Source organism: Lepidothrix coronata, unplaced genomic scaffold (genome assembly GCF_001604755.1).
Source record: "Lepidothrix coronata isolate B3197 unplaced genomic scaffold, Lepidothrix_coronata-1.0 Scaffold11, whole genome shotgun sequence".
Taxonomy (NCBI): domain Eukaryota; kingdom Metazoa; phylum Chordata; class Aves; order Passeriformes; family Pipridae; genus Lepidothrix; species Lepidothrix coronata.
The window spans coordinates 7,271,910-7,287,093 of NW_016690191.1; the positions used below are offsets into that span (position 1 = coordinate 7,271,910).

At 39.3% G+C, this 15,184-nt stretch overlaps 1 protein-coding gene across 1 annotated transcript; it reads right to left on the reverse strand.

Annotated features, from left to right (window-relative positions):
- Nucleotides 1-373: 373 nt before the first annotated feature.
- GATM (glycine amidinotransferase) lies at nt 374-15,109 on the reverse strand. The gene is made up of 9 exons (XM_017804989.1): nt 14,933-15,109; nt 14,281-14,496; nt 8,836-9,031; nt 7,443-7,633; nt 5,990-6,127; nt 5,516-5,680; nt 3,550-3,613; nt 3,339-3,455; nt 374-1,393 (listed from the first exon to the last, which is right to left on the reverse strand). Exons 1-9 carry the CDS (start codon nt 14,999-15,001, stop codon nt 1,281-1,283), a joined length of 1,269 nt encoding a protein of 422 aa, XP_017660478.1. The 5' UTR covers nt 15,002-15,109; the 3' UTR covers nt 374-1,280.
- Between the last annotated feature and the right edge of the window lie 75 nt (nt 15,110-15,184).

Genomic DNA, 15,184 nt, shown 5'->3' on the forward strand with positions numbered 1-15,184 from the left:
GTGCTGGCAGCTGCCTAATTAGATCTTCCAATGTGGCATGTCTCAAAGCATTCTAGATTGTTGATATTCGACCAGTTTAGCCCTACCCAACTCTAAAATATGGACATACAGCTTATACGTGAGCATGTCATACCTGACACCTTTTCTGTCAAGGTGCACTGCATTGTAAAAGTAGTTTCCTCCACATTCTCTTAAGAAACATCTATTAGTGTTACTTTCCCCCACCAGTCATACTTATGTGAAAAACAGAAGTAGAAACATACCATATGAACCACACACTACAAAGGTTTTCTGCATTGTACAAGTGTCTGTTACGTGTGTATTTTGTCTCCATCCAGACATTTCATACTTAGTCATTTTCAGAAAAACAAACTGAGAATGCAAAAAACTTTATTAGCATAAAAAGTACATAGTCAGTAATCAGTACTCAAATTCCTTCATGGCATCTGGCATGTTTTGATACATCTTTCTGTATCTGGTACAGCTGAAGGAAGACAGGGTTGTAAGGTGTCAGAAGTTTAAGGTTAGGAGGGCTAGTCCTTGGGGTTTTGTTTTGTGCCTTTTTTTAAGTTATGTAAACAACTCAGTGTGAAACCTGTACAAGCAGAATAAAAGTTAAATAAAACCCAAATTCAGCAATACAAAAAGCAATATAAAAAAGTATTCAGGTGCATGACATGCATCAGAAGAAAATGCAGAAGTACATGGGAAGTGAACATGTCTTAGAAGTTAGATCATACTGGAAACTCTCTGTAAATATCTGTATGGCTCAACATGAAAAACATTATAAAATTACTTGGTTCCATAAGAGATCTATACAGTTGCATCTGTTTTAACTTCATGAGACATGAATATATTAGGAAAAAAAGTGATTAAAAGGAATAAGGAAAGTTTACTCAAGTTTCACATTTCAAGCTGCCTATTTGATAGAGTAACTAGATAGAGGTAGATATCCAATATTAGTGGCCAAGCTATTCTAACAAGGCCTTTTAGCTGTTTTGTCAAGCTTTTACATTCAAAGCCAACGTGAAAAGGCTTCAGAGATGAAGGATGTCTTTCAAAAAGGCAGCCAGAAAACCTGTATTGCTGATGGAAGTAGTTTCAATTATCCTGCTGAAAGTGAAGGGTATTTAAGAATGAAACATTTACCAGACCACTGTGAGGACACCACTGATCAAGCACTAGAGCTCATGCAGTCATTTTAGCAGAAGTGACATTGATTTGTTCATTTTCTATGCCTATTTTAGAAGCTGAACCATTGCTACCTATTTGGTTCCTAACTAGTCAAAATAAGACTGCAGGGTCCCACGGCGGCGGATGTCACAGGTCCAGCAGTGGAAACCACCTCCCAGGGAATTGGCGTGGCGAATATTCACTTTAATTGTGGAAATGCCTGAAAGAAACATACAGTGCATACTTGAAAATTAAAACCTCAAATTCATGTGGTGAGCTCTGATTGGAACAGTAGATAATAGTTTATCAGATCATATGGTAAGTAGGGAAGGTATTTCCTACTTGTTTGTTAAGAATTTATTTTCCCAAATTCTAGGCAGAGAACAAACTAGGAACATAGCTGGCTTCTTTATTCCAGCAATACCCTTAGGTGTATACAGTGCCTGGAGCACAGCCAGTGTTTGATGTGTTATGATGTGCCAGTAATATAAAGATAAATTCAGTTTGTGCAGTGTGTGAAGAATTAGCTGAAATTCTGCTACAATATATGATATGGGCACATTTGCATAAATCTGTGTATTTATGGCTCAGACACTGAATGTGCTCTTTCAAGTGCCTTTCAAGGACAGATGTATTCAAAGTAGATAGTTCTGAGTCCCTCTTTCTCTGAAAGCAAAAAGAGACTCTTACACTTAGTACCTAGGTTAAGCTTCCTCCCACTTCTTTTCAGATCTGATGTTTCAGCTGTGGCTCAGCTTACACAAAGCCCTGACAGCTAGACTAGGATCAGAAGACTTCTCTGTTGCAAAGTTTGCCTTTTTGCTTCTTGGTACTTTCAGGATCAGCTCAGTAGAATCTATCACCCAGACCAGCAATAGTTTTTTCTCAGTAGACCCATCTCAGTCCTAGGAACTTACTGACTGCTGGAGTTTATTTAGAACTTACACAGACTGTGAAGTTCAAGTGCAAAAGATAAGCTATGATTAGCATTAGTTGCCTCATTTTTAAAGTACTTTCAAGCATTTATAAATCCTCAACTCCTTGGTCATGTAGCAAATTAAAGCCATCTAAGACTGAGAAGTTAAGTGATTCACTAAAGGGTGTATAGTCAGTCTTTAAAAGCACCTTAAAGCATTGAATAGCATGGTTCTCACCTGCAATCATCTCAGATTTAAGGAAGCTTCAATAAGGGCACTCACACCCATGGCACTAAACCTTGTTCTAGGTTCACAGTTGCTATCTTCCACCTTTGGATCATTTTCTCCTTCCCATAAATTTTCTCCCTTTTAAAGAGTCTTCTGCTACTGGGAAGTATTATCTTTTACTCTACAATGATCTCTTACTTCCCCCGACTTCTCATCTACCCACAAGTCTTCATTCTACCCCATCAACTTTTGCATCACCACATACTTATCCTTCAGCAATAGTCAGCTGTAGCATCAAGCAATCTGGCTACTCTCTTACTAACCAACTATGAGCCACAAGTAGAACTACCTACATCTTTGCTCCCAGCACCATGGAAGCAGTCAAATTAACTGCATGAGCACAGACTTTTAAGTCCATATTATTTGTCCTTGCAGTGAGCTGTGCATAATAGGACTTAGAGATTTTATGTCCAATAACATTTCTCCTGTCACTGCATATCTAAAGGAATTCCATGCCATCATGAGGTTACATCTCACAGGACTGAGATTCTCCATAAATGAGCAGAAATACCTGGGTTAAGTGGTGTTGACAGTTTAAAGTACAATGAGTTTGAAACTAGAAAAATCTGAAAGCATTTTGGCAGTAAGGGATAGTAAGCTCAACATCACTGAGCAATATGTGCACTCAACCTCTCCAAGACAGATTTTGACCCTAAACTGAGCAGACAGTTTACATTAAAAAAGCTCATTCAAAAGCTTGCTAGCAATAACTTCAGTTGCTACTCATACCTTGATTTGCTGGAAGTGATAGGGGGCAAAAGCAGCCCATATTCATATGACTGAAGTATCCAGGAGAAAAATCACTGAATGATTCTTACTTACTAACCCAAAAGTTTGAATACCTTTTCCAGTGCTGGCTGCTTTGACTATTTTAAGTGAAACCTCCATTTACCCTGATGTGCATAGCTGGTATCATGATCATTTTACTTTAGGTATATGTACAAGTACGTTAGGACATACCTAGCTTTTCAAACATCTTCTGAGTCGATGTCTCATTGGCATCCACCATCACACGTTTCTCATCCAGCATCAGGACATTCATGGAGAGCCATTTAGAAGACATCCACAGTGGGTGATCTAAACACATGAGAATCAACTTTGTATGTACCAATGTTGCCCCATATTAATACTTTTCAGAACACTCTTGGAATCCATAGAAAAGTGAATATACCATCTGGGATGAGTGGCACTGGAGGTTGGATCACAGTCCAGCCAGCTTTCTTGAAGAGCTCAATCTGAAAGAGCAATTTAATTACATTCTCAAGAGTGTATTTAGAGTATTATGTCCTCCAACTTATGTCATTTCCTCAGGCTATTTCAATATGCATGACATCCCCTTCGCTCAGTTCACTATTCTTGCCCTCATTCAAGTTCCATCTACAAACCCGGTTTTCATACAAGCACCTTTTTAAAGCCTTTTTAAACTTTCCATACCAATAGCATTTATTTCTACTGGGTTTATATATGCTAGGTATACTAATATATGTTAAAGACAAAAGTAGCACATGCAGTTTGGAGCCTGTTAAGTAAATATATTAGTAACAGCACAAACATATTAAAATCTTTATCTTCAGTATAATTTCTTCCCATATGATTGTAAAATCCATTGATATGAATCACACTGGCATTTATAAAGCCCATCAGAAATAACACATGAAAAAACCTTTCCATCATGCTTCATAAGAAACTTAATATGCAGTTTATTTAACAAAGGGAACAATGTAAAGGCATCCTAAGTAATAATTCGTGTCTCTAAGAACTACACAATTAAGTTAAAAATAAGAGGAGGATAATTTGGCTAAGGAGAATTGACTTTTCAACTTCACTGTCTGAATACTTGGAAGAGCTCTTCATTCAAGTGTTACCACGAGGCGGAGCTCTGATCCCAAACACTCAATAACCAGCCTGGCCCGCAAGGATTTTAAAGAAAAGCTCCCTTTCATCCGCACCATTCAAGAAAAGCTCCCTTTCATCCACACCATTCACACACACCCCCACCACCGCTTCCTGGTCATCCAGAACTGCCAAGTCAGTTTTTATGAAAGCAAGCTGCATCTATCTTTTCTATCTGCATAGACAGCCATTTTCTGTGAAAAAAGTCCCAGCACGTGGGTTTAACACAGGAAGGCCAAGAACCTCCTCTTGCAAGTAAGATTACAAAAAAAAAAAGCAATGGAAAGGAAAAGGAGAGGAAAAAAACTATTATTGTTTTAAAAATTATATTCTCAGAATGGATATTAAAAGAGGCAGTAATTCAATTAGACCATTTGCATTGAAACCACTTGCTGAGAAGAGACTGCTTCCAAGAGCTATGCACGTGGCTCCGTAATCTCTGTGGCACACAGCTCTATCCCACCGACCCAGGATCAGCTCAGCTATTCCCATGTGGTTGTACAGCTCCTGAAGTCATGGGGATCCTCCCAAAAATCCTCCAGCACTGCTGTACAGGTAACATGACTGTACCAGAGATGAGCTCTTACTCTCTGGAAGCCTTTCTCTTCTGATTGTGCTCTTCAGCAATAGTAGCTTTTTCTCAAAGTGTTGTAGCAGGTTTTACATGTCTCTCCTTTTTCCTACTCTGCAGGATGTATTTCTTGCTCAGTTATTCAAAGCTGAATGCCTGAGCCACTACCAGCTTTCTGCCATTGGTTCAAACAACACTAAAGGAGAGGCTTCCAAAATAGGAATGAGAAGGGAGATCACTCTGAGTAGCAGAAACCCTCATTTTCTCCTTGGATTCAATTAAAGTATTTAAGTAATGAAAGTGTTCAGAGAAGTAGTAGTATATTTTAGGGACTTGCTTTGATACATTATTACAAACTGGATTACTGCCATCATATTTAACCATGGACAGAGAAAGAAACACACAGCACATCCATTTACATTCACACTAAGAAAGCACAAAGAGCTGCAGCAGAAAACTGAGGAAGAACAATGGTCATTGCACTGCTGAGAAAGTTCTGGAGTCAAGATCCAAATACATCTATAAGTTCCTGAACAACTACCTGGGTTCTATTTAAATTCAATAATTTAATATTATTCAAGTGTATATAAAACGTGTGGAAGAGTAATTACCCAGGAGGGAACTAATCCAGTTGAGTCCTTTTTGAACACTTTCTCCTCTTCTATAGTCTTACCTGGTGGCAGGGACGGTCTGGGTTAGAGAGCACAAGACCAGGTCCAATGATGTTAAAAGTGGCATCAATGTGCATAGGGTTAGGATCCTTAAAGGATATTATATGCACTCTGTAGTCTGGTGCAAGATGTCGCCTCATCCATTCAATACCCATATAGTTTGTAACCTGAAAACAGGACAAAGGAAGTTTCACTGGAAGTTTCACTCCCACTGGGCTAGACTATAAGCTGCATCCAAGTTTAGTTTGTCTAAGGTTTTATTTAATCAAATATTCAAAGCCAAAATAATAGAGAAGTTTGTGCCTTTAGCTAACCCCTTAGCTGGAAAACAGTCTTACCCCATATATCAAACATTCTATGAATAGCAATTTCTTCTGTCAGCACTCTTATTTGAATGCTGCTCGGGAATTTAAAAAGATACAAAGTATCAATCATTAAGACAGATAGCAAAACCATTGAAAGAAAGCTTTGTTTACCTGGCTCCTTTGTACAAAGATATCTCTTCCAGCTCTAATGAAGTCAGCGGCATCAAAGCATGGCTCAAATTCAGTAGTTACAAATTTTCCCTGAGCAGCCAGTTTATGCCTGTCTTCAACAGAGTGGATTGGATAATTCTAGTTGTAGAAAAAAGCAATAACAACTTGAGGTTGGAGAGGTTAAGGGAAAGTTTTTAAATTATTTGCTACTGAAGAGTATTTTGAAATTAAGAAAATATGTTAATATTGATAGCTAGTATGTTCCTTGGAGGTGTTTTTATTTACTTGTTATAGAATAAAAAAGAAAACCTAAATGTGGATGTGTAAGGGAAAGGTTTTAAGCACATTCAAGACCAGCTGATAAGAGACAATAGTTATACCAAGAAATTAATTGCTCTTCAGAACCCCTGTCTTGATAATATTCTGGCTTCTGGATCTGAAGTGTTCATTACCAGTGGAGTTTAACTATCGCTCCAAGACATCACTGCACAGGGACAGCAATACTAGTATTGCTATTCCTAATAAAAGTGGGCAAGCCATTCCTAAACAAAGTGGGCTCCCCGCTTTTCCACATTTTTAAAATGGAACAGTACGTCAAACTAGAAGGTAGATCTTCATTACTTCAAATATTTTTAAAATGAAACAAGGCAATTAAGAACAAGTGGAGTGTAAAACCCAGCACAAATAAAAAATCCCAACTAATTGGTTTCTGTGCTTTAGAACAGGCTCTGGAAGTTTTCTAATTCTAACAGATTACTCTAAGGTACTTTTTTTTTTTAACAAAGACTTCTTTGTATTATTGATGTCACTGTTCCCAGAAAGTCATAATCATTCCACAACTAGTTTACTACATTTATTGTAAATGCTATTACTAAGGTTCCAATGCATTTGGGGACCTATAGGAAACTACCAAAAATTGTCCAAGTAAAAATTATTAGAAAGATTAAGATACTATTCACTTAAAAATGTTGATGGTAAATACTCACAGTTTAGATCCTCCACTATTTCTTTTATGTAACTTTCAAAATACTCATCATTATGCAAAACAAGTATTATGAATTGGGTTTTTCCTGTGACAAAATATGTATTTTAACCACTTTCCTGCACTCAGGATATATGGACATTCTCAGGGAATCTTAATTCTTTAAAGTAGTCTCTGTGATGTGTTTTTAGCATTCCTTCCTCCTTAGTAATGCTCAGTTACAGCCCGTAACCAAAACAATTCAAAGCAGAAGAATTCAATAGACACAACTTCCTGTTCCTTATTCCCTAACTGCACACACTTAGTTTCAGCTGGAAAGGCTACAGCATGTTTGCAAACACTAGAAAAAACCCACAAATCTCCAGAGTTGTACCATTCCCCTCCTCCAGTATTGTGAAACCTCAGGTTGAAATTATCAACAAAATTCTGTGTAATGAGAACTGAAATTCTAAAGGAAAATTAGAGCAGTACCTGATCATAGAGTTCATCTGCCATTGTGGGTTTAGGGGCAGTTGTCCACTTAGCACCACTGTTGAAATAATCTTTGATTAGTCGTCTGTATGCCCTGTACTCAAAGAACCGAGCACGCCAAGCCATTGGTGCTTCAATAATTTCATTTCCCACCACTAACAGGATGTCTCTTGGCATGGCAGCATACATACCTGAAAGGGAAATGGCCATTAACTTATGAGAAAATTATGCTTTTCTCAGCTCTTTCAGCTTATTAATTTTTTACCCTCCTTTTTACCATTACTTCTACTTCTATGGCAAAAATCATCATTAGCAAAGTCAGGAAACCAGCACATAATATTGGGTGCTTACATTCTTCAGTAATTTTTCAAAGTGATGGTTTTTTGTTCAAAATATATGCAACTTTTGCCACAAAGCCTCACTCACAACAAATTCACAGCCAGAAGAAAGCCATCCACCATCAAGCTTCCACTGTATAATTTGGTTAATGAAAATTAACTAGACAAATGCTTATGATTTACCCAGATGACTTTAAAAGGTGATGATGGGTAGCAAATTTTCCAAGTGAACATCATTTCTTTATATACAATCGTTTTAAAAAGTAGTAGTACCGAAGAGGAATTTGATGGAACACAGAACCTGTGCAGGAAGTACTCCCATTACACTTTTCATTAACATTATCTGTTCCCTAATTAATTTTAATTCCCCTAGAACAACTTAACAACACATTTGACGTAAAAGGAGCCTGAGGACTACACTTGGAAAGCTGAGTATGAGCCAGTGTGCAGACTCTCACTGCAGACAATAAAAGCCATATGGTGCTACACATGGAGGAACGTGGACAGTAGGTAAAGAGACATTCAGATTTCCTTGATACTAGCAAGGATGTCCCTGAAAAAAAACTGTTGCCTCCAACTATTTTGGCCTCTATAGTTTAAGATGGATCCAACCCTAGGATCCAATGAAGAGCTGTCCTGACAGCTGGAGGCCTGATAGCATTTGACCTGTCATGTGGCAAGTAGGGGACAAAGCAGTAACAGTTTACAGCTACTTTGAGGGCCATTAAACATGACAGATGAACACTTCTTGGCAGTGGCAGTGACAACATAGAAAGGGAATCTGGCAACAGATGCTGGTGGGGGAGTTCAGGTTAGTTATCAGGCAAACTTCTGTCATCTGGAAATCCGTGCAGCACTGAAGCACGTCAGCAAACCAGGAGGCAGAATCTCCATCCCTGCAGATCTTTCAAGTCATAGCTACACAAAGCCATCGCTGACCTCACTTAATGCTGGCAACAATCCTGTTCCTAGCAAGAAGGCAGACTACATGACAACCAAAATGTCTCAGGCAAGGGCTAAACAGATAAGACCTTCAAGAATGGAAGAATATTTACCTGTAGACTCAAAATCAGGTGTTTTATACTTCACAGACCAGTCAATTGGATCAGGCCTCTTGACAGTAACACCTTCTCCTTTCAAAATATTGCACATCTCTTCAATTTCAGCAATAGCTTTTTTTAAATGGTCTTTGGGGAAACTCTGGCCTCCAAATTTCTGATAAAATCCCCAATACTTCTCATACGTGTTGGCCTAAAACAAAAGGACATGTAAGTGACAAAGAATAAGCATCAGTTATTTTGGAGTGAAATAGGTGCCCAAGACACAATTCTTACTGTTCAAATTTTCTTGCTCTTGACCCTAACATGTTGGAGTGTGCCTCACATCCGATTCTTGCAATATTTTGAAGAATTCCTAAGAATTGTTCATGTCCTGCTGATTCTTTTAAATAAATAGGAGAGGAGGGGGCAGGGGAAAAAAAAAAAAAGGAAAGGAGAAGTGTCAATATTTCATAAATTCTCAATTATTGCCTGGTTGAGAATCCTTATCCTAGCCCTCTGCCATCTTTATTTTTTATCTTTGCAACTTCTATTTTTCTACTTATACACACCATCAGCAAGGTTTCACTGTGTAGTTGTGTCCAGTCACTAAACTTATGTAAGTGCAGGTGTCAGACTAGTTGGAGGGGCTGATGTGTTCACAAATACTTATATACAGTGATAAAGTATGAGCTGTGTGTGCTGAGCAGGCTCATTGAACCAGCAGATTGCTTCAATGCTGCTAATGGACTGCACATGCAGCATGATGCCCAAGAAAAAAAGTCCTCTGAGGAACAGCAGGAAAAAAGGGAAAGCCATTCTGGAATATAAAGAAGTGAGTACACATTTGATTTCCACCTGCAAGTTTAGTCTGACTTTTAGACAGGATTTTCAGGACATTTCATTTCCTCATCCATTTCCTCTATTTTTGGATACAGATGGATCAGTAAGTTAAGCTACTTGTTTCTATTGATAGGAAAACTATTCTAAATAGTGTAATAAATATTTCTTCCTCTCTTTGGCCATATCCCTACAGAAAGCCTTATTATTAAACCACAGATGAAAACCAAGAGACTACGTTACACTTCAGTTAGTATTTAGTGACTAGTATTGCCAAGTGGCCATGAAAGATTTGGTCCTTATCACAGCACACCTGTACAAACACACCAAGCATGGCAAACACTATAGACTCTGCTATTAAATAAGGCCTTACAGATATGTTTTCATATTAAACCAACCTTGAGTTCATCTCCAAAATGCAAACATCTGTAGTTGCCTTGTTAAAACCTCCCTTCAGTACTGTCACAATGGTGACATCAGGAATTCTAAAGCCATCCCAAGTACAGGTAACATGCCTTGTTGGCTAGAAGGGGCCATACTTCAGGTACAGCAGCAGTCTAGAAGATGCCAAAGATACTAAATTCACCTGTCAGGGTTGGATTAAAGCAAATACAACATTTACAGGCCTAAATCCTCTGCTGAAATCCTGTGATAGTCTTCTCAAATTAAAAACAAATTTCAAAATAATGTCCTAGTTCTCATGGGTAAGAAAATCCAGACATACAATCAAAACAAATGATGCTGCTTCTGTTCAATGTATCCAATGTTCCTCTATCACGTCAGTGTTAGCAGAGATGCAAGTGCAAGGAGCCCTTCTGGAATGACAGCAGGAGTCAGGAACAGGTAAGCAAGTGGTGAGGCCTTCTTTTTACCAGAGTCCATCCCATCCAAGCAGCAGGAAGGACAGCAACAGGGTGCAGAAGAACCTGCTCCTCCAAACATGAGGTTCTCTCCTGACACTGCAGTCCTGATACCTCCCAGAGAGTGATGTTCTCAACAAAAACCATGCAATAAAGTTCCTTTTGTGTTAGCACTGTCAGTGCTAACCTGCCTGAGCAGGCAGGGCCATTCATCTGAAGGCATGCCTGTTCCCCTTTAACAATCGAGGCTATCCACTCTGTTCTCTACTATTTCTGGATATTTGCCCTCATGTTACACAAGTGAGAGAGAAGAAAGAAGATTCAACCTTAACATTTACACAGAGAGCCCCAGAATGGGCATCCTGCTCCTCCAATACTGAAGCTTCTTCCCATCCCTCCTGAAGGAATTTATTCTTTTTCTATAAGTGAGGTCTTGGGTAAATTGATCACCTCAAACTTGCCAGCTGGTCAGAAGTCACATGGAGATCACATGAAGTGCTTAGCATTCCTATGGAAACATGTTCTGCTAATGAGATAAATTCGTCCTATGAAGTGAAGCAAGCTATTTTCAGAGCCAGCCATGATGTATGTGAATATCATCATCCCCGAGAGGTGCAGCTCCTCTCTTATGTGTGTCTTCTAGTACTGGGTTTTTTTCAAACCTGAGAAACCATACAATGGCATAATCTTGAAATTACAACAGAGTAACACCACTCATATTCCCTACTTTCTGAATATCTGGGAAAAGGGTATATGGCTGGGACATGTATTCCATACCGAATCAGGGTTGAGATTTCAGGCCCTTTTGATTATATACATACAAGTCAGTTCAGACTCTTCAAAAGGTACCATGGCCAGGACATAGAAAAGAACTTTAAATGATCTCCTCAATGCACCTTATAACCTACTGTCTGAGAGTACCTGAGACACTGCAGCAACATTTGAAACAAACTCACTCTTTTTAGAGAGCAATTTAAGCGATGCTGTTAGGAAAGATTGTCTATAAGAAACAGAATTGCTCCCAAGAGTTGCTATATATTTTAAACATTTTTTTGTGGAAAATAATTGACATTATCAAGATGTACCTTAAAACTAGTAATGACAGTTATTAAATTAAGGGCATTGAAACAGAAATTCAAATCAGAAGTCTTTTTGCCTAATTCAGTAGTAAACACACTCCCATATTCTCACTCAAGATATAGTGACCTGTATTAATAATACCTCTTCACCAAAAATGCATCATTATTCACAGAATATACTGAAAAGCATTGAGTACAAAGCTATAAAGTCCAACTGCTTCACTAAGTGTTAGCTGCTTCAGAAAACTTCAGAAGTCTCAATTGTGAGATTTTTCACTAAAGTGCTATTTCAAAAAAGGACATCTTCCTAATTAATGCAGTTGTTCACCTCCTTATTAAGATTCCCCATGTTTCCAAATAGTGTATTTACCTCTACATAACCTACATAGACCATTTCAAACCCTGAAAAGGATATGCAATAGTGTCAGCTCATTAATATTCATCAGATATGCAGGGCTCTCTATTCAATTCCTTCCTTCCTCCTTCTTATGCCAAGCACAGCAGTCTCACATCACAGCAAAAGGATTTGTGTATACCAAAACCATGTCTCAAAGTACAAGAATGCTGAATGCAGACATACTTCCTGCATTTAAATATTTGGTAAATAAACCTACATACAATCTTAAAACTGAACCTCAACACAAGCATTCACCAAACTCTTATGATTTGAGATATATTCTTTAAAGTGTCTCAGGTCCAAAGCTTCAAATTTTCCTTATAAGAATCAAATTCATTAGTTTCAAACTGCAGTTTTTATAACCAGTGACCCTCATGTATACTTGGCAGATGGCATGTGAAACACATGAACCCTACTATTGCTACTCACAGGGGCAGGAACAGGGATTTCTGGCTATAGTATTACACTGGAGCAACACACACATACACACCTTATCTTTCAGCCACGTGGAGATTTGAACAATAATTCATCTGTTAATTAATAGTAATAGTCAAGGAAGGACCGAACTACTGTTTGAATTTCTCAGCAACATCCCCCAGGTAAAGTTACTGTTGCAGTTTCTACAGCAAAATTTATGACAAAAGTAGAGAAAATTAGAGGAAACCACATCTCAGCTGGCATGGTCTGTTCCCAGTACCTGCTGTGGGCTTGGCAGTTGACATGAAGCAAAGCTAAAGCATGCTTTAACCCTAAGGTTAAGGTATTGGAATTGCAGAGGTAATCCTGTCCTTTGACATTCCTCATTGAGCTTTTGATATCACACGTATGAGAAAGTGAAGTTCTGATCTCATGTGAGTAGTTATGGCTCAAGAGGCAGTAAAACCTGTATAGCATGTCACACTTCAGCAAGTTAGACACTTGAACTATTTTTTCTGGCACTAAAGCAAGCCCTTGGCCCCTACTCAAGAAGAGAATTTTGCTTCACTGAATGTCACAATGTAAAAAAGTTAGACATTTTTTCCCTTACTCCTCCTGTGCATTCATTATGTCAGTCTTATATAGATGCATATACATACACTCGTATATTAGAAATGCTAACACTTGTTCACTTCTTTCTCTGAAGCTGATAGAATGTCTTTGGAGTGTCTGAAAGAGGATTCCAGAGATTGGTAACTGAGCTGCAGCTTTCAAGGAGTAAATAAAAGTCATAATGAAGTCAGTAATGAAGCTTTCATTGTGCTCACTGGCACAAGATGTCATCTCAAATGTCCCAGTGTAAGTCAAATGATTACTCTGCTGTCTGGGCATTAGAACTAACAAGCTGCAGAAATTCATTCACACTCCTTCAACCAGTTCTGCCCAGAATCATAGCCCAGATTCTTAAAAAAAAAAAAAAAAAAGAAATAGAAACATAAAAAGAGCTAAGAGAAGTCTTCTCCACTAGTACATCTCAAACTTCTCCAAGATGACCATTTCCAGCACTTTAAATATATTTTCAGTATCTTTGTTTGCCATTGGCAGAAATATTATCCCAGCTCATTTTGCTGTGATAGCCATGGATTACATGCTTCCCTGGAGAGAGTGCTGTACTGTAACAAAATCAAGAGCATCCCACAAATGCAGGTAACACACATATACAGCAACTTTGAAGTCCAGGTAAAGTATTCAAAAATCTGAAGCAAGCCCATTGTTTGAGTGTTACTGTTTAAAATATATGATTTCAGAGAGCACAGAAACACAGATTTATTTAGGTTGCTGTTTCAGTTTTAGGCACAGAAAAAATCTTGAAAAACAGAAGAGTATGTATTTCCCCACAATACTGGCTGTAGCACACAGGAGTTGCAGTGAGCTACTTCAGAGCTATTTAGTACAGTAGTCCTACTAGTCCACAGCTATAGAATTCAATTTTTCTCAGACTAAGTAGAAAATTACACTTTTTTTTTAAAGTGGTAACCCTACTTAGTTTCAAGCCAAATTAAAGTTTTACTACCTCAAAAGCTAGTGTGTATACTTTGATAGCATCGGATCTATATAACTAGAGCAAATTGCACATGTTAGAGATTCTCTCTATAAGTGACTTCTGTTAAAACAGCTCATTCAGTTAAAAGTGAAAAGAAAAAGCACATCCCTCACCAACATGGCTATACTGTAAAGTTTCACAGATATAAACAACTGCTTTGAAAGAAGAATCCTCAAGAGTGAACATCATACCTTGTACACTTAAGCAAATTGTATGTATAAAACCCACATCATTTTCTATTTAAGTGTATTTTTTTTTATTGCTTACCTTAACTTCCACAGAAAAAGGTGGGACGCAAGCATTTTCAGCTCTTCCCACAATGACCTCTTCCAGTGGGTCCCATTCATTGTATGAGCAAACAAGACAGTCTTTAGGCACAGGGCTGGTAGCCTTGTCATCGGCAGCACAGGTGTTCTGGGAGGCCGTGGCTGCCTGGGTGCTCTGGAAAGTTCGCTGCACCCATCCTGTAAAGACTCTTTGTAGCTTAAAATAAAAACAAGAATAAAAATTATACTTCCCTTACAAAAGGCAAAAAGTGAGGGTTCAGCCCACAAGTGCCTTAACACTGTAATCCCGAAGGAACATACCCTATTTGGAGCATTAACAGAAGCACAGCTTGTTACAGCCGTTCTAACTTATTCACAGCCTACTAGACGCGTAAAGGACATTTTGCCTTTTAAAACGCACTCAGTTTAGAAGGGTAATGACACAGAAGCACAGCTCTGACAGTGGCGAATGGAGTCACTGAACTCTGCGCTGCTGAGCCGGGTGGATGCTGGGCGAGCCTCAGTCAGAGGAGCCCGCAGCCGTCCCGCACCCTCTTGCCACCACTCGGAGCGCCCCGACTAAGTGGCCACACAGGACCCCGTCCCCCTGGGGCATCCTCAACCCCACCAGCCCCCAGCGCGGCGGCACCAACCCGTGAGCCGATGTAATGCGCCGCTTCGGCTCCGCGGCTTCCCCCGCGCAAGCACCGCACTCGCAGCATCTCTGCTGGCAGGACAGCGCAGGACAGGACAGGACAGCTCAGCTTAGCTTAGTTTAGCTTAGCTTAGTTTGGCTTGGCTTGCCTCGGCTCGGCTCGGCGCCCACCCTCGGGACTGCGCCCCGCGCCCGCCCCGCCGCCTTTATGGGGCCCGTCCAGCCCCGCCCGGGGGCCGCGGGGAGCGGA